At 45.3% G+C, this 22,095-nt stretch overlaps 1 protein-coding gene across 7 annotated transcripts in view; it reads right to left on the minus strand.

Annotated features, from left to right (window-relative positions):
- Positions 1–11,935, minus strand: part of CADPS2 (calcium dependent secretion activator 2) — a 350,035-nt gene extending 338,100 nt beyond the window's left edge. For all 7 annotated transcript variants that reach the window (XM_079994071.1, XM_079994070.1, XM_079994069.1 and 4 more), the window contains exon 1: positions 11,426–11,935. In XM_079994071.1, coding sequence (XP_079850197.1) covers positions 11,426–11,782 — 357 coding nt within the window. In that variant the 5' untranslated portion in view covers positions 11,783–11,935. The remainder of the gene's footprint in view (positions 1–11,425) is intronic.
- Positions 11,936–22,095: the final 10,160 nt, after the last annotated feature.

Raw genomic sequence — 22,095 nt, forward strand, 5'->3', positions numbered from 1 at the left:
TTAGCAGGCGTGTTCCCAAATGGTTGTAACTGGAGCTGACCTCATTTTGCATCTGATGGGAGGAAATGGAATAAACGCTCATCACATTTAGAAACAATTAGAATTCATTAACGAAACTCGGCTCATAAAATTAAGTGTTGTGGTCCCATGGAAGGGATTCTGTAAGCTCTCCAAAATAATATAAGCAGAGCAACTATCCCTTCAGAGATGCGCTTTATTTCAAACTGAGGATTTGTTTGAAATGTGTTGGTTCCATCGCTCTCCCTAATGAATATTCCACAAAAGAAAAAGCAGTTAATTGTGTCAGATAAGATAGGGGGGCCAGAGAGAGTATTGGGTGATGCCTGTAAGTTGAGCTTTGGGCTGTTTACATTTCCCATCTCTTTGCAAAAGGGAATGTGCATCGCAGAAAATTCAGAGGGGTTACTCATTTGATGCCATGTGGAAGAACCAATCTGTTCTACCCTCCAACAACTCTCTGAAGGGAAGAGACACTCCGTTCATGATCCAGCCGCCATGTTCCTATCATCCATGCATTGAGGAGGAGGAAGTCTATAGGGACTAGTAGTACATGCATGAATTCCCCAATCATCCAATGTGGACATCTGCACAATCGGGGTTCCAATTAATGGGGAAGCTTGTTCACATACAACTAGGGATGGGCAATTCTGGTTTTCAACATCACAATGTATAATAAATAACAATAACAATAACAATTTAATTATTTATACCCCGCCCATCTGGCTGGGTCTCCCCAGCCACCCTGGGCAGCTTCCAACAAAGTATTAAAATACAGTGGTTTCTTAAACATTAAAAGCTTCCCTAAACAGGGCTGCCTTCAGATGTCTTCTAAAAGTCTGGTAGTTGTTCTTCTCTTTGACATCTGGTGGGAGGGCGTTCCACAGGGCAGGTGCCACTACCGAGATGGCCCTCTGCCTGGTTCCCTGTAACTTGGCTTCTCACAGTGAGGGAACCGCCAGAAGGCCCTCGGCGCTGAACCTCAGTGTCCGGGCAGAACAATGGGGGTGGAGACGCTCCTTCAGGTATACTGGACCGAGGCCATGTAGGGGTTTTTTAAAGGTCAGCACCAACACTTTGAATTGTGCTCAGAAATGTATAACCAGCTAAACCTCACCATATACATCACAATGTGTGAAATAAGGATGGAGCTATGTAGAGGCATTGGCAATTTCACAGTCTTTACAACATTGTGATTTTTACAGACACACACAACGAATATCACGACATGAACTTCAAATGTACGTGCTTGTCTGAATGTGTATATACAGCCTCTGTTTACAACCCATGGCAACCATTTTGTGTTGGCACCCACAGCACCTTTAGCAAAACATGAGTTCTAGCACCTAACTTAATGTTGTTGTTTTGGTTTTAAAAAGTAGTTATCTGTACTCATATTGATAGAAGTATCATGGGTGCCAGCTCAAAATGGCTGCCATGAGCATCAAAAAAGGGTGCAAGTATGCCATATCAGTGAGTACTATCCCCCTCCCCCCCAAAAAAAAACCCCCTGTATTTGTGGGTGTATGAACACACACAATTTGGATTGTTTATACTTCCAACAGTTGATGCAGAACCAGTAGAACCATATCAAGCACTGGGCCTGTGGGCCTTGTTCATCTCCTCATCCTCAGGCTCCTATTTCTAATTCCCCAAAATTAAAAATGGCACTGATTCAGAAAAATCTCACCAGCCTTTGAACTAGAATCTGGCTTTTTGGGCAACAGGGTTACGTGCCAGAACAGAGAAAGTGAAAGAACAATTGCTTTTCAGTCATTTCTGCATTTTAGAGTTGGCCTTTTACAATGAACTTACAGAGCATGTATCTGCACTTTCTGATATGAAGCTTGTCATAGTTTAAAAAAGCACAACTCTTTTTTATACTGCTAGAAGTTGTAACAGTTGCACACCAAGTTGTAACAAACTCCCTATAAACATACACATGCAAGCTGATGTTTCATTTTGTTGTTAAATGCATGCCACAAATAACTTCCCACCACACATAAACTCAAGAAACCTTTCCAAGAATCATTATTATTACTATTATTATTTTAAGAAGTTTAAATAAAAAACTCCTGCCACCAGCAAATGTCTGGAGCCACTGGATGATCTGCTGTGGGGACTGGGAATCTTCACAAACATATTCTAAGTGCTCAAAGAGAAAAGTCACTCTAAGTTTGAAGGGCCAACTTTTGCACACATAAAAAAATGAGAAGCCAGTTTTATTGACAAAGTGGGGGGGGGGCTATGGTGTTGATAAGCAAGGGCAGTGAAATTCACACCTAACAAGTCTAAAAGGGCACATGCACCTCCACGGAACTTAACATACATAGCACATACACGGTCCAATGTTGACTACATCGGGCACATGGTGGAGCGTATGGTCACACTGTTGCTCCATACCACATAAACAGGTTTCTCACTTGTGCAGAGTACAAACCAGCACCCAGAACTGGTGCATTTCATATGTGGATCTGCTCCTGTTCAGGATCCCTGCTTCAGATATGGACAACCAGCATTCGAAATTCACCAGGTGCATTTTCCCCCTGGTTATCAGCCACTTGGGACATGGGTGGCACTGTGGGTTAAACCACAGAGCCTAGGACTTGCCGATCAGAAGGTCGGCGGTTCGAATCCCCGCAACGGGGTGAGCTCCCATTGCTCAGTCCCTGCTCCTGCCAACCTAGCAGTTCAAAAGCACGTCAAAGTGCAAGTAGATAAATAGGTACCACTCTGGCGGGAAGGTAAACGGCATTTCTGTGTGCTGCTCTGGTTCGCCAGAAGCGGCTTAGTCATGCTGGCCACATGACCCGGAAGCTGTATGCCGGCACCCTCGGCTAATAAAGCAAGATGAGCGCCGCAACCCCAGAGTTGGCCACGCCTGGACCTAACAGTCAGGGGTTCCTTTACCTTTACCTTTATCAGCCACTTGTGACCAATAAAGATGCCCAGGTGCCAGGATGGTGCCTGACGTCTCCACCATATGGAGGTGCATGCCTGGGGAATCCTTGGGTTTTCACACACTAGCAACACATCCTGTAGAATTCTACCTGTGATATTTTATCTGCACAATCGGAACTAATTTCAGGAACCAAAAAGCCATCTTGGAAAACACGACTTTTGAGCCGTCTGGCCCCAAAATGACAACCAGACATTCTGTTTTGGTGACTGTAGCCTTGGTTCAAGGAGCCCCTTGGTGCCTGGATTATTATATATCTGAGTTTCTAACACGGCCAACAATGATCCCATCAAGCATGAAAAGGCTATCACCGCATCCGTTAACAGCCTGTGTCAAGCAACGGGAGACAATCCCCAGGAGAATTCCCTGGGGAAAGTCATTTTCAGTAGCATAAAAATAGCAGCACACCTCGCAAGATACTGGAGGCTGCAAATGCTACATGTTGAGCAAGTGTGAATGAGCAGGCAGAAGTAGTCAGTTATTAATCGTTAGCAGCAACATAAAACGGAAAAAAACACTGGGGAGCGGCAAATCACCCCTTGGAAAGTTAGGTCCTTTAAAAAAAGAAGAAGCACAATTGTCAGAAGGTTGAACTCTGAAAATTTATTGCATAGGCCTGCGACTCCAATCACTCTTGTTTTTCAAAGGGCGACCTTAATAACTTGTTTGAACATGACAGTAATCTATTGAACAGAATACAGTACACAGGAACTAAGTACAGAAGATGTGCTATCTTTTGAGGGACCAAGTGCATGTGAAATTCACACAACGTCTGCACTGGTATCAGCCTGTGAAGGTTAGCTACTCATTTGTCCTGAAGAGGGAACTGGTGGAGAAAATGGGCAGGCATGCCAGATGGCCTTCACTCAACAGTCAATCAACAGCCATGCCAATGCAGAATTTTCAAATGCACCATTATTTTAGTGTTCGAAATTAGCCTGGTGCCAGGCACAGTGGCTATCATGGCCGAGTGGCTATCGGCCACTCGCAACCAAGTAAAGATGCCTGGGCGCTAGGATGGTGCTTGAGATCTCCACTATCTGGAGGTGACTGCCTGAGGATCCTTGTGTGAGAGAGCCAGTTTGGTGTAGTGGTTAAGAGCAGTAGACTCGTAATCTGGGGAACCGGGTTCGCGTCTCCGCTCCTCCACATGCAGCTGCTGGGTGACCTTGGGCCAGTCACACTTCTTGAAGTCTCTCAGCCCCACTCACCTCACAGAGTGTTTGTTGTGGGGGAGGAAGGGAAAGGAGAATGTTAGCTGCTTTGAGACTCCTTCGGGTAGGGATAAAGCGGGATATCAAATCGAAACTCCTCTTCTTCTTGGATCCTGACTGTTTTCACATACTCATACCACATCCTGTAGAATTCTATTTCTTATATTAGTTATATTTTATCTGCACAATCGGAATGAATTTTAAGAAGCAAAAAGCTTTTTCTGTGCTGCCTGAACAGGAGCAGTCGCCATTAGGAAAAAGAGGTTGGAATAGTCCCTGGATCAAGTGACTTTTCTTCTTTAAGTTCTCAAAGCTCTTAAGCTAGGTCAAGGTTGTCATCTGAACTAGCCAGATGTTTAACTGAGAATCAATCACAATCAGTCCATCATTTGAAAAATAAGACTTTAGAGCCGTCTTGCCCCAAAATGGAAACTAGACATTCCATTTTGGTGATTGCAAACCTGGTTTATGGAGCTATTTGGCACTAGCTTATACAGGGTGTTTGAAAAGTAACTGTACACCTACTATAAATGCACTCTCCATAGGTGTATAGTTACTTTTTGAACCCCCTGTATATCAGAGTTTCTAACATAGTTTCGACTTACAGAGAGAAATTGCCACAAGCTCAGGCCTAAACTCTCCACATGGAAAACTGTATGACTCTGACTTTGAGGTACATATTAGGCATATGGGGAGGGGAAAGAGAAGAGACAGATTGCTGCAGAGAAAGGGCCAGGACACAGGGAGAGACTTATCATAGGATGAGTTATCTATTTTACCATCCAAGGAGTTATTTGTCTCAGTCACATCTCACTTCCACCACTAAACATTGAAGTACAACTGTAGGAAGTTTCCTACAGTGTAGATATTCTGATGGAATGCCACGTTTTGACCAAACTATATATATATATTACAGGAACCTCCACAGACATAGCACTTGTTTTTAGAAGTCTGAGGTGAGTTTCCTATTGCTTGTAGGACATAACTCACATTATGGTAAATCACCGACACAACGCATGGAGAAATCAATTAGCAAAACCTGCACACTGTCTAGTGCACAGCAGGAATGGAAAACTTTATCTGAGGTCACTGTATTAATACAAAGAGATGTGCCAAGGCCCTGTGCCTTAATTTTAATCATAGTCCATCTACGTTTGTAATTGCATTTGCAATCTATTTTGTTCCGGATCTGAATATGCTTTAAACCATTTATATTCAGTTTTGCAGCTTTAAAATTCCCCAAGGCTGAAATCTGAATAGTGGGTAGCTTTTACCCTTAAACAGTAAGGAAAAGTAAGACTGCCAGAGTTGCTTAGTAATAACTGTTACACACACCAGTATAGGGAATGCTCCATTAGCCCTGCCACGCCATTCCCTGGGGGTTGGAGGAAACAGAACAGGGCAAGCGGACCTCTGCATGGGAGCCATGCTGATCCAAATGACTTGTGATTTGTGGTGCAGAATCCAAAAGAGCCCACCACATCTGAGATGACTGGTCCCCTCCAGTTACCTCCCAATTCTGGGACACAGACGTCTAAGGAAGTCAGATTAGCCTCAACTAGGGCCAGGGCCTTTTCAACACTGGCTCCGGCCTGGTGGAACGCTCTGCCTCATGAGACCAGGGCCCTGCAGGATCTGATTTCTTTCCGCAGGACCTGTAAGACAGTTGTTCCGCCTGGCCTTTGGCTTGGAATCAACTTGATCCCAACCCCCTCTTTCCTTTTTTCTCTTTCTGTGATGGAACTCCTATTTGGGGACTTCCCTGGCTTTTTTCTGGGCCACGTAGCACCAGTCTGGATAGCTGGCCTTGAAGACTTGATGTTTTCATCCCCAAAAAAGTTTTTGATTTGAGTTCCTACTGACATGAGGCTGCATTTTAGTGTTTTAATGTCGTATTTTAATCTTGTTTTTAAGTTGTATTTCAATCAATTGTTTTTATACCGGGTGTTAGCCACCCTGAGCCCAGTCTTGGCTGGGGAGGGCAGGGTATAAATAAAATTTATTATTATTATTATTTTTATTATTATTATTGAGGAATGAAAGGGAGGCACATGAAGAAATGATGGAGACGACACAAATGGACAAGCTCAAAGTAGTGACAAATGAAGAGCAAGAAAAATATGACAGATGGGGTTGCTGTGCATCAAGAACAAATCATCTGCTGTGAGAAGGTATTGGGAAGATACCTTGCAAAAGAACTCAGTGTGCCTCGTTTCATTCCAAGACAGGCATCAGTCTTCCAGCACTCTTCAACATATTTCTTTTAAAAGGTTAACATCCTTTATGATCTGGAGGTCTGAAGATCTCGTTTTTATTAACGAACTCCTAGATCTGCTGGTTTCTAGCTGCACAAACACATGCAGGAATATTTTTGCAGACAAAACCCCCCCACTAATGCAGGACTCAATAATTAAGCAGTTTGAGGAATGCCAGAGAATTCAATGAAATTCGGAAAAGAAAAGGAAACTTCAGTAGCCCCTGCAATTTATACTCGGGGGTACAAAAAGAGAACAGCAATTATTTACTAATCTAGAACACAGAAAATCAATACCAATAGGCTTTGCCCTTACAAAACAGGTTTGTGAAGTCTTCAGTTTCTCTGTGCTACAGTACAGTACCATTCATTGTTGGGTCCATTTAGCATTGTTTGCCTAAATAAAGCCATGTGCTTTAGTCATTCTCAAACAGTTGGATTCCAGTAGACCTACAGAATTATTATTTTTTAAGGACACTTAAATGAAGCTGTAATTGGAACAAGTAAAACATTCCAATTGCTACCAAAGAAACAGGGAAGGTTTCAAAGAATTTCTCAAAATTAACATCTCTCAGTACTAGCATTTAAGCAAGATTGATGATCACATCTACAGGCTTCTGTTGCAGACACAATTCCACTGCAATATAGAAATTAATGTCCCCCTGCCAAATGTACACAAATGCCCAAAGCAAATGAAACTCAGGTCCATTAATTACAGAATACAGGAGCCATCACTTCTGAGCAATGATTACAGGTAGCATTTAATTCAGGATAAGATGTCAAATGTTTTTCACCCAATACCTTTCCTTTAGTCTGCTCTTCAGAGGCCAATTCTACCACAATTATTATTATTGTTTTATTATTTATACCCCACCCATCTGGCTGGGTTGTCTTCATCAAGCTATGTTGTCCACTGACCTTACAGTTTTTCCACATTGTTCTCCCACCCTCAGTAAGCACATTAATTGTCACAAAATCAAGAGGAGTGTATTGGTGGGGCAGAAAATAAAAATGACTACTTATCAAGGTAGTCACTTTGAGGTATAATTTGGGAAACCCCAGTCAAAGCAGAAAAGAGTCCCCCATTATGCCACTGACATACAGTAATCAACAACAACAACAACCTTTATTACGGTCCAGAGACCCAACAAATCGTTACAAAGCAATACACAATTCAGACAGCCTACCTCCAGGTTAAACAAGCATTTTGTTCAGAATATAGGGATCACTGGTTCTTGCAACCACCAATAAAAACTTGGCCACTGCTAATGTTCTAGCATTTGTCCGGTCTTCCAATAGGAACCTGACATAGTGAGCCTCTGATTTTCCCGGGAAAGGTACCAGCAAGGGTAGTATCAGTTCAGCCCTGGCTTGCTCATACTTTGCACAGTGCAACAAAATATGTTTTATGGAATCGATGTCTTGAGCACACGAGCAAAGTCTGTCCTGGTAGGGAACTACTCTCAACCTGCCATCCAACACTGCAGAAGGAAAGACGTTTAGTCTGGCTTTGGTGAATAACCTTCAATAAGTTGGTACAGTAATCACAAGAGTCACAATAAGGTACTTTCATAACTCTTGGTAGCAGCACACCAGACTTTCAAGAGAATAACACCACATTGCCCCAAGTAATAAAGCCTCGAATGACAATTTAGTAGGTGTTATGGAGAAAAATTCCATTAAGTGGCTCCCTCCAAACCAAGGTTTTCTCTTCATGGGCACCATTTTAGACTATGATGGAGGAATTAATGTGGAAAATGCTATGCCAGGACTGAAAATACTTCTGAACTTCTCCCGATACCTCCAGGAGCTGGCAAGAATCTAGTTGCCTTCGACCGAGAAAGACTATTGGTCCATCCAGCACAGCATTTTGCCCACTCAACAAACACACACCTCACACTATGCTGATTACACTAACTGGAAGCAGCTCTCTGAAGATGCAAATAAGAGTCTTTTGCAGCCTTATCCGGAGAGGCCAAGGTTTGAACCCGATAACTCATTCTGTATGCAAAATATGTGGTCTCTCGTTAACACCCAGCAGTTCCCCTAACAGCCTGCTCACAGATCTTTCCAGGTGTTCAGATTGGACATGAAATTTTCCTCAACTCATCAAATCTGTGGTCTAAAAGCATTCACCTGAAGGCTAATCTCACACAGAGATCTGGCCCTAAAAAAGAACTGGGGTCCAATTTAACTCAAGGAAATGGAGCTGAAGAGGAGGATGAGGGTATATAACACCTGCAAAATTAGCAAAAATATATAAAACTTGCAATAAATGCTGGAAATGCAGGGAAAAAGAGGGATCCTTCTTCCACATGTGGTGGGACTGCAGAAAGGTCAAAGGCTTTTGGGAAAGTGTATATAATGAAATGAAAGTATATTAAGATATAACTTTGGGAAAAAGCCGGAGGCTTTTCTGCTAGGCCTAGCAGGAAGTGATATAAAGAACAATGATAGTAAATTCTTTCAATATGCAACAACGGCCGCAAGGGTCCTATTGGCCCAAAATTGGAAACAACAGAACATACCGACGCTTGAGGAATGGAGAGCAAAACTACTAGAATACGCGGAGATGGACAGATTGACGGGGAAAATTAGATATTTAAAAGACCAAAGGTTCATTGAGGACTGGGGGAAATTTGTGGAATATCTGGAAAATATAAGTGAAGGTCAGATAACGCTAGTTGGGTTTTAAAAAGCTCTGTGAAAAGGTTGGAATATTGTCTAAAGAGAAAAAGAAGGAAAGAGAAAATAATGTCAATATAAGCTAGGATTTGTGTGAATTTGTTAAATTAGCGTATGGATGATTTCAGGGGAAGCTGAAGGAAGTCTTATAGAAAGAAATCTGTGATAACAAGGCGTAAATTGTTTTACTTTCTTGTTTGTTATGATTTAAAAAATAAAAATTATGCAGAAAAAAAAGAAGAAGAGGAGGATGAGGAGAAAGATGAACCTATGTTAGGGATAGGAAGCCCTGTACTCATGCAACGCACCATTCAAAAGTTGTTGTTTATGTTCAGGGACACCATAAAATAAAAGAGCTTTCAAGGAAGTCAGCCCCACTCCCTTTTGCAACTAAAGGATGCTACATTTGAAGAAGCTCGTGCCTAAATAATGCTTGGCTAGTCAGATACAATTCTGTTCCGCTTTATTGGAGTGTCAATAGCTTCATTTCATTGGGTGACGGTCTCTTAACACACAGTTGCACAGGGGACCCAAACAAAATGGATGTCTTGTTGCCTGAAGCAATTTCTACTCTATTATTTCCCCTAAGCATCTCGCTTTCAATCACCTGCTTTCCAAAGGAAACCATGTATCACCTTCAAGAGGCACAGAGAGAGATGCTTAAGTAGAAGGAAAACAATGCCGGTCTCAGCAGCTGGAGATAATGCTGTGCCCATATTATAACAAAGTATCAACTGACTGGAGTTGTTGCAAGTTGGTGAAGCTGTTATAATAAAGGCACATAAATACCTTAGGCTGCCACTGAATAAATAACTTGCTCAAGAGTAAGCCCTACTGAATTCAAGCAGCACCAATCCACCCGGTCCCCCAATGGTCAGCCCTTCCAGTGTAATATCTCCAAATTTTGTTCTGTGCCAACCTAACCTCTAACTGCAATCCTATACACGTCTTAGGATGTCAGCCCCATTCAATGCTCTGGGACTTCCTTCCAGGTAAGTGGGTACAGGACTGCAAATGTAAAGACTGCAGTCCAAAAAATACTTATTAGGAACTGTGCCCCACTAAACACAGCAGGATGGGGGACAATAGCTCAAAGCACACGCTTTGCAGGCAAAACAGAAGTTCCTCGCTTCCTTCCCTGGCATGGCGTAACCAGGAAAGGCTTGAGAGCCGCTGACTGCCTGTGTCAACAATACCAACGGTATGCGTCTGGCTATAAAGCAGATTCCTATGTTTCTATATCCCGCATTTAATTGCACTGGGATTACGCTGCAGGGAGCGTTTCCTTCCGGCTTTCCCGCTCCACAGCGAGCAGCAGAGTTGACGTTTCTTGAGGAATCCGCGCTACACGACCGCCGAGACTTCACCCCACCAACCCAGCCGTCTGCGCGCCTGCCCGGGAGCTGCGCGCGCTCGGAGAGCTGCTTCCCAACCCCCCCCCCTTCCCGGCTCCCGCTAACTAGGAAAGAGCGGCTCAACCTGTTGCAGCAAAGGAAGAGCGGCAACGCCATCCAACAGGCAGCAGTTGCGCGCACAGGCATTTCTCAGCACACAGGGGAAGAGTTTACTTCCCGGTCTCTGCGCCGTGTGACCCACTGAAACAAAACATACTGTAGCCAGAAAGAAAAGGAGGGGGGAGCTCGATATACTGAAAGACCAGGTGGAAGAACCGAGAAGATCCTGCGACCCACTGTGAATCTCTTCTCCCCCTCAACGACCCCCAGACACGGACGTGGGCAGGGGGAGAGGGGGCAGCTGCCCCTCTAATCAAGTAAATAAATAAATAAAAATAACTAAAAGTAGAAATTGCAGGCAATTTTTGACAGATTTTTCTGAGCACTTGAGGTCAAAAGAAAGTAATTTAAAACAACTGTTGGTGAGACGTTGCATTGGGAGTCTGCTAGACAGAGGATGGTGACAGGTTGGTGTCCTGCCCTCCCCCGCCCACACACATAAAGCCTGACTAATTGTCCCCCGCGACAGAAATCCTGGCTCCCAGAACCCACAAGTTATTGGGAACCGCTTCGGTGCGCGGAGATCTTCCGGGCACGCATTGCAATGCAGGCGATTTGCAAGCAGAGGCTCGCGCTACCAGTTGCATGCGATGCCTGCAGTTTCCTGCTCGGGAGGCTGAAAGTGGGTGGGGAAAGTGGCTGGAAAGGGAAAGTCCTCCCGCCCGCCGGACCTCCCCCCCCCCCCAGCCAAACCATCCGCCGCTCAGAAGGGGCGGAATGGGAAGCATCGGCGCGTCCTGCGGCCGAGTCCAGCTGACGCCGCGCTCCGGGCGCGCCTCACCTTCTGTTGCCGCCGGGCCATGTCGGTGGGCTGCTTGGCGTTGAACGGGTACGCGATGCAGCGCACGATGAAGGCGTACAGCTGCAGCCGGAGCCGCTTCTCGCTCTCCTCCTTCTGTAGCCGCTCTTGCTCTTCCCTGCCTTCGCTGCGCACCGAAGGACTGGGGCTCGCCGGGCGCCCAGACGCGCCACCACTGCCGCCGTCTCCAACGCCGCGGTTCCCCGGGCGCCCGGGCTCTCGGTGCGCGGCAGGGAGGGTGCGCGGTGAGCTGGCCGCCGCCGCCACCACCAGCACCTCCCGCCGGTCTTCGTCCAGCACCTCGTCCGACTCCTCTTCGCTAGACGACGGGTCCAGCATAATGGTGTCCTCTCGCTCCCCGCGGCCGTTTGGAGGCGAAAAAGAGCGCCGCGCGCAAAGGCGCCTGCAGCTGCCCGACCAGCGCGCACCTTTCCGGACACGTCGAGCTTCCACGCCCGACTATTTCCTACCAGCGAGCTGCCGGCGGCAGCCGTGAGAAAGAGAAAGAGAGAGAGAGGAGAGGCGGAGTTTGGGGGGAAAGGGGTCGAGCTTGGGCGCTGTTTTCCACCGGGGATCCTATCAGAGCCCGCGCTGGCCTGTCACTTCTCCGACAGCGGCTCCGCCTCGCCGACAGCAGCGGCGCCGAGACGCACAGGTGAGAAACCTGTAGCGCCCACAACAAGCAACACGTGGAACAGAAGGCGAAAGGCCAGACGAGCGAGCCGCGCCAAAGACCCTTTCTCTTTCTCATTGAGCAGGATCAGACACGAGCTTTCGGTGCTCCCGGGCCCTGCAGTTGCCCAACCTTGCTGCCTTTATAACCCAGCAGCTTTATAAAGTGGTACCTCGGGTTAAGTACTTAATTCGTTCCGGAGGTCCGTTCTTAACCTGAAACTGTTCTTAACCTGAAGCACCACTTTAGCTAATGGGGCCTCCTGCTGCTGCCACGCCACCGGGGCACGATTTCTGTTCTCATCCTGAAGCAAAGTTCTTAACCTGAAGCACTATTTCAGGCTTAGCGGAGTCTGCAACCTGAAGCGTATGTAACCCGAAGCGTTTGTAACTCGAGGTACCACTGCACTGTACTGTACTGTACTGCAGCTGCATCCCGTCCGCCTCCCCAGCGAGTAAATCAATAAAAAGACTTAATTGAGATTTGCCTGCCCCCCCCCCCCGCCCGGAACATAAATCCTGGTAACGCCCATGTTTACACGGCGGAGGGGGTCTGCGCCTGCATGACATGATAGAGATCTCCCCCCCCCCACCTTAAATACACCTGCAGGGCTCCGTCAACTTTGGATAATATTTCTCACTGCAAAACAACTTGAAAACCATAAGCCACAGGATGCTCTCTCCTTCCTCGGGGAAATTGGGTTTTTTTTGGGGGTAGGGGGAGTCTAGGGGTTCTGGTAGGCAAGGGTGCAGGGGCATAGCTACCCCCCTAAATCAAACAAATAAATAAATAAACATACTTAACTAACGGACCAATTGCATCGCAGGTAACTCTGCTCTGCCACCCCGTAACAAAAAGCCTGTCCCCCCCAAAAAAATAAATAAATCCTGGCTATGCCTATGCAAGGGTGTCAACATGAATAAAATATTGGGGGGAGACCAAGCTCTGCCCCCACATTATGATGCAGTGCAAGAACACTATTTGAATGGCAATGCCCAGCAAATGGGGGGGGGGGCAAAGGGCTCTAGGCCGGTGGTATTTATTATGAGATCCAATCCACTTCCACAGCAAGCGGTCACCATGTTAGATTTCCCAAGATTCAGTGCCTGTCTTCAGCGATGGCAGTGCTCTGCTCCCCTAATAAATGCTACCAGATCCAGGCAGGGGTGTAGCCAGGGGGACAACTGCCCCCCCCCCCTGAATCAAGTAAATAAAGATACTTAAGTAAAAGTAGGAGGATTCTGACAGATTTTTTCTGAGCACTTGGGGTCAAAAGAAAGTCATTTAGAACAACTCCTGTTGAGATATTTCATTCTGAATCTGCTAGACAAAGCTAGAGGATGATAACAAGTGGGTGTCCTGCCCCCCTCCAACATAAATCCTGGCTAGGCCCATGCCTCTAGGTAACATAATAAACAGAGGCGAGGAGAATAGTGGAGGCAGCTCTGACAACCCAAGTACTATGTGGGAGCCCATGCTGGACTTTGCCCCTGGGCCATGGGCATAGCTGGGGGGGGGGGCAACTGTGGGGCAATCTGAGGTTCTTCCCCCCCAACAAAAATCCTGGCTACGCCCATGCCCTGGGCAGCACCTTGTTGAGGGGCACTAAAAGGTGCTGTGGGTTAAACCACAGAGCCTAGGGCTTGCAGATCAGAAGGTCGGCGGTTCGAATCCCTGCGACAGGGTGAGTTCCCATTGCTCAGTCCTTGCTCCTGCCAACCTAGCAGTTTAAAAGCACGAAGTGCAAGTAGACAAATAGGTACCGCTCCAGCGGGAAGGTAAATGGCGTTTCCGTGCGCTGCTCTGGTTCGCCAGAAGCGGCTTAGTCATGCTGGCCACATGATCCAGAAGCTGTACGCTGGCTCCCTCGGCCAGTAAAGTGAGTCTTAATGGTCAGGGGTCCCTTTACCACCTTTAAAGGCTCATGCAATTATAGTCAAATAAGGGGGAGTGGCATACAGGGCTCTAAAAGTTCATTGTTCAGTGTTTGGCCTCTTCCCACTCAATGTCAATTCTGCCTCCCACTCGCTCAACAGGTTAGCTCTGGGCTCAGCTCCTCCCCCCCCCCCCCGCAAAAGTTTGCTTCCCCAGGCACAGCGAGGAAGGTGGTGGTATCATTTCTGTGGCTCTTCTTGATCAATTAGCTTTGACTGCAACATTCGTCTTTCTTGCTTTTTTGTTTGATCTGGCCTGCCCCATTTCACCACTTGAGGCAAAACACCACTGAACTTACCAGGGTCCTGGCAGCTGCAGCTTCTGGGTTCTGGCAAGATCTCATGAGAGGCCTAGAAGATCTCACCAAAGCCCAGAAACTGCAGCCACTTCTCCGGTGCTGTGCTCCCTACCATTGGAGAATCAGAGAATTGGAAGGGACTTCGCGGGTCTTCTCCTTCTCCCTCTGCAATCCATGAATCTCAGCTAAAGTATCCATGGCAAATGGCCACCCAACCTCTGCTTTAAAACCTCCAAGGAAGGAGCTTGGCCGTCTCTTGACATTCTGATGTCCAAGGTGGCTGCCTCCCTCCACCTCATGGGCAAGCTGGGCCTGCTTGGAGGGCCTTGGCCCCCTCTCCTCCTGCCAATGTTGGAGTCTTTCCAGGGTTCCTTCTCAGGTTTCACATATGTACACCAATTCCATTCATATAGAATCATAGAACTGTAGAGTTGGAAGGGACCAAAAGGATAATCTAGTCCAGTGGTTCTCAACCTGTGGGTCCCAAGATGTTGTTGGACTACAACTCCCATCATCCCTGAGCTCTGGCCTTGCTAGCTAGGGGTGATGGGAGTTTTAGTTCAACAACATCTGGGGACCCACAGGTTGAGAAAGGCTGATTCTAGTCCAACCCCCTGCAACGTAGGAATCCTTTGCCTAATATGGGGCTGGAACCCACAACCCTAAGATTAAGAGTCTCATGCTCTACCAACAGGGCTAGCAAGGCAGATGTTTGCAGAAGTAAATCATACTGTGGTCAGTGAGACTTACTTCTTAGTATCTTGAGTTCAGGGTGGCCTTTTATTGAAGCAAATGCCTTACTAGACTAGAACTCACTTCATCAGATACATGAAGCATTATTGCACACCCACAAATGGGAATAGAGGAAAGATTATATCAAAAGGGGGGCAAAAAGTCTGCAAAATCCAAAAGGCGTACCAAAATATTCTGATTTATTATATCTTTTTTTCTTTCTATGTTGTTACTAGTATTGATATGGGGAATTCGTGGAAGGAGAATTGGGTCGACCTTAGAAAAAGTTTTTAAGTATAATGATTGATGTATATATGCTAAAAGTTGATGTATAAAGTGAAGTTAATATAATAACAATTTAAGGTTAAGAACTTAAGAAGAAGAACTTGTTGAATAAATTTCTGGACAGGGAATACAAGAAGGGGAGGCGAGGGGAAGTCCTGGAAAGAAGGTGTTGAAAATTTGGATTGTAAATGTTGAAATTTTCTTTTTCTTTCTTTCTTTTTTTTCAGATTATGTATTTTTTGAAATTTTAATAAATATTACTTTAAAAAAAAACCAAAAAGTCTGCAAAATGCAAGAAATACAGCCTAATGTTTCTACACAAAGACTGAATGTATACAAGAGGCGCATACTGAGAACATCAAAGGTATTTCTACCAGTTCTTTCATAGCAATGGAATCCAACCGACTGATGTGTAGAGCCTGGCAAAGACAGCTAGTTCATTTAATTATTTCATCCCATTTATAGCTAGCCTTTCTTTCCCAGTGGAAACTCAAGGCAGCTAATGGCTCCAAAGCAACTGTAAAATCACAAAAAACACCATAAAAACTGATTGAATCCTGCTGGATCAGCACTCCTGCCTTTGGGTATTAACCATTAGAAATCACAAAGGAAAGAGATGATTGCAGTCACCATGGTCCTCTTTATAAGCTGATCAAAAATGACCCGAGTTTGTGCCATCAAGTTTACTGGCAAAAGTTGTGTCCTCCTGGGTCACCGAAATCATTTGCTTCTCAGTCTTGAACAAGCTTATGCAGAACTAAGTCTCACTGAATTCAACAGGGCTTGTATCCCAAGTGTGCTTATAATGGAGCCCTAGAAACCTGAAGAATGAAATTCAGTGAACAAATGGGGTGGACAGTATCAAGGGCCCATTTACACACAGCTTTCCCAGAAGCTGTTGTCATCGTTTAATGACTGGGAAGGTCCCTAGAGTTGGCCTCAGTTGTTTCCTCAGTTGTTATACCACAACTATATGGTGGTACAACTATACCACCATATAGTTGTAACTAGGACTATGTTCCTGAGAAGCCACAGGTGACATCCATACCATACATTTAAAGCATCACACCACTTTAACAGTCATGGAGAATCCTGGGAACTATAGCTTGTTACGATATGATACGATACGATACTCTTTATTGTCATTGTCCCATACAGAACAATGAAATTGAAAAAATAAGACATCCAAAAACCAACAAGTCTGCTATCCCAGCTATCCCAACCTGGTTAGCCTCCTAAAAACTCTGATACCCCATTTTTAAATACAATATACTCCCACAGAGACTCCTTACACTACATTTAAAACCAAAATCAAATTTGGATAGAAACTGTTTCTCGGGCAGCTAGTCCTATTCTTTATAACCCTGTACCTTCTTCCAGAAGGCAGAAGCTGAAAGAGATCACAAAGGTGCTGTTAAGGGTGCTGACCTCACAGAACTACAGTTCCCAGTACCCTTCAACAAACTTCCGTTCTCAGGATTTTCCATGATTGCCTATAGTTTCACTGCATGGATCAAGTCAGCCCCTTGAATGGAGCAATTCTTTTAGGCCCATGCAAGGGAGTAGGAAGGGGTGTGTGTGATCCTCTCTGGGTGTCATTCCTGAGGAGATGACAAAATGGCACACTGTGAGGGGGTCGCACTTACCGCACGGGCTGGCCTACAGCATGCCTGAGCCATGCGTCTCTCCTGGGAGTGACGTGTTGGCTTGGGCCCCGTGCTGCCGGAAACAGCAGCGTGGGGCTTGCGTCTGCCAGGCGGACTCCGTGGGCAGCTTGCCGCGGTGCCCCCATGCGCAGATCACCCCGCCACTGCCTCTCCAGGTGCTGGAGCAACTACCTATGCCCCTGGGCCTATGCAAGTTCTCTTGGATAGCTCAGTAGGCTAGAGCGTGGTGCTGATAAGGCAAGGCTGTAGGTTTGATCCCTGTATGGGACAGCTGCATATTCCCTCAGTGTTTTTCCCCTCCTCCCTCTTCATTGATATTACAGTGGTACCTCGGGTTACAGACGCTTCAGGTTACAGACTCCGCTAACCCAGAAATAGTATTTCGGGTTAAGAACTGCTTCAGGATGAGAACAGAAATCATGCGGTGGCGGTGCGGCAGCAGTGTAGGCTCCATTAGCTAAAGTGGTACCTCAGGTTAAGAACAGTTTCAGGTTAAGAACGGACCTCCAGAATGAATTACCGGTAAGTTCTTAACCCGAGGTACCACTTTACTTAACAAAATCCCTATCATTCAAAAACCAAGCATGTTTACTCAAAATTAGGGATATTCACAGTCTTCAACTCTTTAAGTAACTGGGTGGCCGAGTCTCTAAATATGACTTCTTTCTAAACTGTCCCTGTTATCATTTATGTCCAGGCTAAGGCAGCATCACTGGAAAAAAACAAATCAAATGGTAGCATTTCCCCAAATAGAGCAATATAAATGAGCTATTTGCAATAATAGGAGGGAGACCCAGAGTGAAGCATATACTCTATCCCCACAAGTACACATGGAAATCAGAACTGGTAACAGGAAGAAATACAGTTGCTATGATCGGATCTTTTCATTCTGTGCCACGTCGATGGCTTATTTGCTACTGCTCAGGAGAAGAGAGGCTTTGCTTTGCAAAGCCACTGGTGCCCGCAATGTAGGATCAAAGCAAATGGAATCTCTGAGCCCATCTTTGAAATCTGCATTTCAAGTAATTGGTCCAGTCATCCCAAGTCCTGCCTCACCCCTGAACAATCCTGTTTGAATATAATGTGCAGGCATTTGAAGGGAATTTGATTCAATCTATTTCTCGAAGGCGGGATACAGTACAGATAGCCCACTTGTCTTTACTGCATAAAGAAATTTTAAAAAGCTAGAGATACGGGGGGGGGGGGGATCCAATATTTATGAGGTGGGCTTTCAGCAAGTGCATTATGTGGATCTATTTTATCCCTGTCAATTTGGTGTTCTCTGGGTAAGCGCTCACAGATGCATTCTGGCTACAGACAGTCGCCGAATAAAACTGCATCTCTATGCTGTCATTCCTTTGTGCCTCTCCGATTTCGTTGTTGGTTCTTGTTTCTTAAAAGTCCCTTTGATGCTGCATTAAATGTGGATCCTTGCTACGGCGAGGCAGGGAGAGGAAATGTAAGGCCTCGGAGTACAATCCACAGGAAAGCTCCGCTGAAATGACAGATACTGTATATGGAACACTGCTTCGGGCCAAACCAGATGTGGCATTAATGTGTGAATGCAATTAATGTATGTGTGCATCAGGGGTCGGCAACCTAAGGCCCATGGGCCACAAGCAGCCCATGGGGGTTGTTTAACTGGCCACAACCTGCCCCCCGAACTGAGCTGCTTGCTCGGTGAGTCCCTGCACGCTGCGCTAAAGTGGCGCAGCACAGCTCAGGGACTCACTTCTGCGCTGCTGAAAATCACGTCTGTGCATGCGCAGACGCCAGAAATCATGGACGACGCGCGATCTGGCCCATGGAGGGATCTCTACTGGAGTGAACCAGCCCAGGCAAGGTAAACCTTGTCGCCCCCTGGTGTACATAGTGGTATCTGCAGGGAGGCTGAAGCAAAACTGGGGCCCTGGTGGGGGTGGGAAGGGAAGGAGAATTTAATTCAGCGCAATGGAGACCTAGGAACAATTGCTCAGAGCAGACCTACTGGGAGGAATTCATCGCCATACTCCTCTGGTCATTGCATCAGTGCAAAGATTTGGGCTTGGCAGATGGAAGGGTGCCACTTTCCCTCCCCCGACATGCCAGGTCGAGATTTGAACTCTGGTCTCCCAGATCCCAGTCTGTCGCTAACTACTACACTGACTCTCTCTTTTGGGAGGAGGGGGGGAGACAAAGAGGAAGCCCCCTTGTGCTAGTGGGAGCACTTGTGCAGCTTTCCCTAACACACCTGGCTAGTTGAATCTGGCCCATTGAAGTTAATGGACCTAACCTGTTTAATGTTATTAGAATTATATTAGATATATCATTTTAAAACATCACAGGGCAGACATGTATAAAAAGCATTTCTTAAACTCTGTATGTGTTGGAAGCTGCCCAGAATAGCTGGGGCAACCCAGTCAGATGAATGGAGTATAAAGTGTAAAATTATTATTATTATTATTATTATTATTATTATTATTTATTAAATGGGAGATTATGCTCCCCATAGTCTAATTTTTATCAACATCTGAATGTTTTCTTTCCCATCTCCTCAAATTTCAGTCACGTTGGCCTTTTGCTGGAGTTTATTAGTGCCACACTGACATTTTAGCATTTGAACTTTCCATGCTTATTATCTTAAGTATTTCTGCAGTGTTTTGGTCATGCCAGTAGCATTTTATAATAAAGATCCCATTGCTATTCAAAGAAAAGCCGACTCTTTGTATCTTTCAGGCCTACAACGAATTGTCTGGAGTCACTAATTTTCTGGATGGCTAGCGGCTTCCTAGCATGCAGATCATTTACAAAATCTGAGGTCTTTTCAGCCTCTAACATTAGACTTGGATATAAACATGCCACTAAGGATGCAGTTAACACTGCCTTTTGTTTTCATAAGCCTTAAAATGTGTAACAGGGATCCAGTACCTAAAAATATATATATTAATGAAGGCACTGTAGGGCTTAATTAGATTACAGGCCTTTTTAAGTTGGTAGAGAACAAGACTGGGGAAATTTGATTATATGATATATTTGGAATGATATGACATATTTGACGTAAAATTAATTACATGATCAGAAGGCTGCACTGCCTCCTTGTATTAAATTGCTGCAGAAATTAATTAAAACTGCCTGTACCCTAAATAACATAACACAGTGGAAGTGTAATTTAAGCATTCGGCTCTGCCCAATTTGGCTTCTGTGGATGTTGGTGCCTAACCAAACTTACTCAGTCCGAGGCGCCGAGTTGTGCCCAACATTGTGCCCTATAGAGCTGGCATCTGTGCACCTATAATTGCCTAGTGGGATCACCCACCCTAGCTCATTCTCTCACCCCATAGCTCTTAAACTGTTGGAGGAGCAAGTTGGTTTGCGCATGCAACATGCAGGTAGCTGATTATGCAAAAGTAGGGGGCATCAGGTTTTATAAAACTATGATATTTTGACTTGATGGCAAATCCCATGGAAAAGGAGGCAAGTCCAGATATCTCCAAGTGAATTTCTTGCTCTGTCAAAGAATGGGAGAAAACTGAAGTTTTTAATGTTTGGTGTTTGGTTGTGTTTTTAATATTCTGTTGGGAGCTGCCCAGAGTGGCTGGGGAAACCCAGTCAGATGGGTGGGGTATAAATAATAAATTACTACTACTACTACTACTACTATTACTAATGGATACAGGTGGTGCTGTGGGTTAAACCACAGAGCTTAAGGCTTGCCGATCAGAAGGTCGACGGTTCGAATCCCCACGACGGGGTGAGCTCCCGTTCCTTGGTCCCTGCTCCTGCCAACCTAGCAGTTTGAAAGCACGTCAAAGTGCAAGTAGACTGCTCTGGTTCACCAGAAGCAGCTTAGCCATGCTGGCCACATGACCCGGAAGCTGTACGCCGGCTCCCTCGGCCAATAAAGTGAGATGAGTACCACAACCCCAGAGTCGGTCACTACTGGACCTAATGATCAGGGGTCCCTTTACCTTACTACTACTACTGCCGAGGCTTGTTAAGTCTCTGTCTCCAGATTACCTTCTCCAGGTTCATATAATAATTATTTCTATATTTGCATCTGTAGATTCAAATGGGCACATGCAAATTTGTATGTTGTTATTATTATTATTAATAATAATAATAATTAAATTTCTATACCATCCTTCATCCAAATATGTTTGTGAGGTGGCAACCCATCTACTTCCACACGTTCTTGGTCTCATTACTTCTCACGTCCCAGCCTCTCCATCCTGATTTGTCATTACAAATTTAGTGAATTTGCCTGAAATTAATGTTTAAAAAGCAACCTGTTCATGTTTCTTTTTGAATTTAGCTAATGGGGATTTGTTGTGAGAGCCTACATGCCATGATTTTTTATTTTTTATTTTAAAAAAGTTATTGAAACTGGCTTCTGTAGGCAGAACTAATTGTTCAATCTGGGACTGGAGGTCCATTGCAGATAATTTTGCTATAGAAAAATGGATGACCAAGGACTTTTAAAAGTTGCTGCTAAACATACTGTAGCATATATAGATTTTCTTCAACTCTTTTACCTCTTTGGTTGTGCATTTTCTACTTTTTGGCAAACAGTAAGCTGCTATTCTACCCGCTTTTTAACCCTCGGAAAAGAGGACTCACTTTTCCAAGTCAGAGACACAAGTCACAGCAAGGGCACTGAGGGAATTTGGTCCTAAAATGTCCCACGACAGCTTCCAGGTTGGGGCTAGTTTGCAAGGAGAGAATCCCTTGGTTAGATGCTGGTGGGCGAAGGGACTGATGGCTGCCCAGTCCACCAGGGGGCGCAACACTTACCTTGCCCCGGGCACCGGGAACGCACACAGGCCACTGGCTAAGAGAGCTGGTTAGATCTTTACAAGCAAATGAATTTGAACATCCCTTTCAACACATGCATTCCCTGCCACAACTTGTGAAGACCTAAGTCAGGGGTCAGCAAACTATTTCAGCAGGGGCTGGTCCACTGTCCCTCAGATCTTGTGTGGGGCTGGACTATATTTTTGTGTGTGGGGGAGAACAAATTCCTATGCCCCACAAATAACCCAGAGATGCATTTTAAATAAAAGGACACATTCTACTCATGTAAAAA

The sequence above is a fragment of the Podarcis cretensis genome (assembly GCF_951804945.1).
Source record: "Podarcis cretensis genome assembly, chromosome: 10".
NCBI lineage: Eukaryota > Metazoa > Chordata > Lepidosauria > Squamata > Lacertidae > Podarcis > Podarcis cretensis.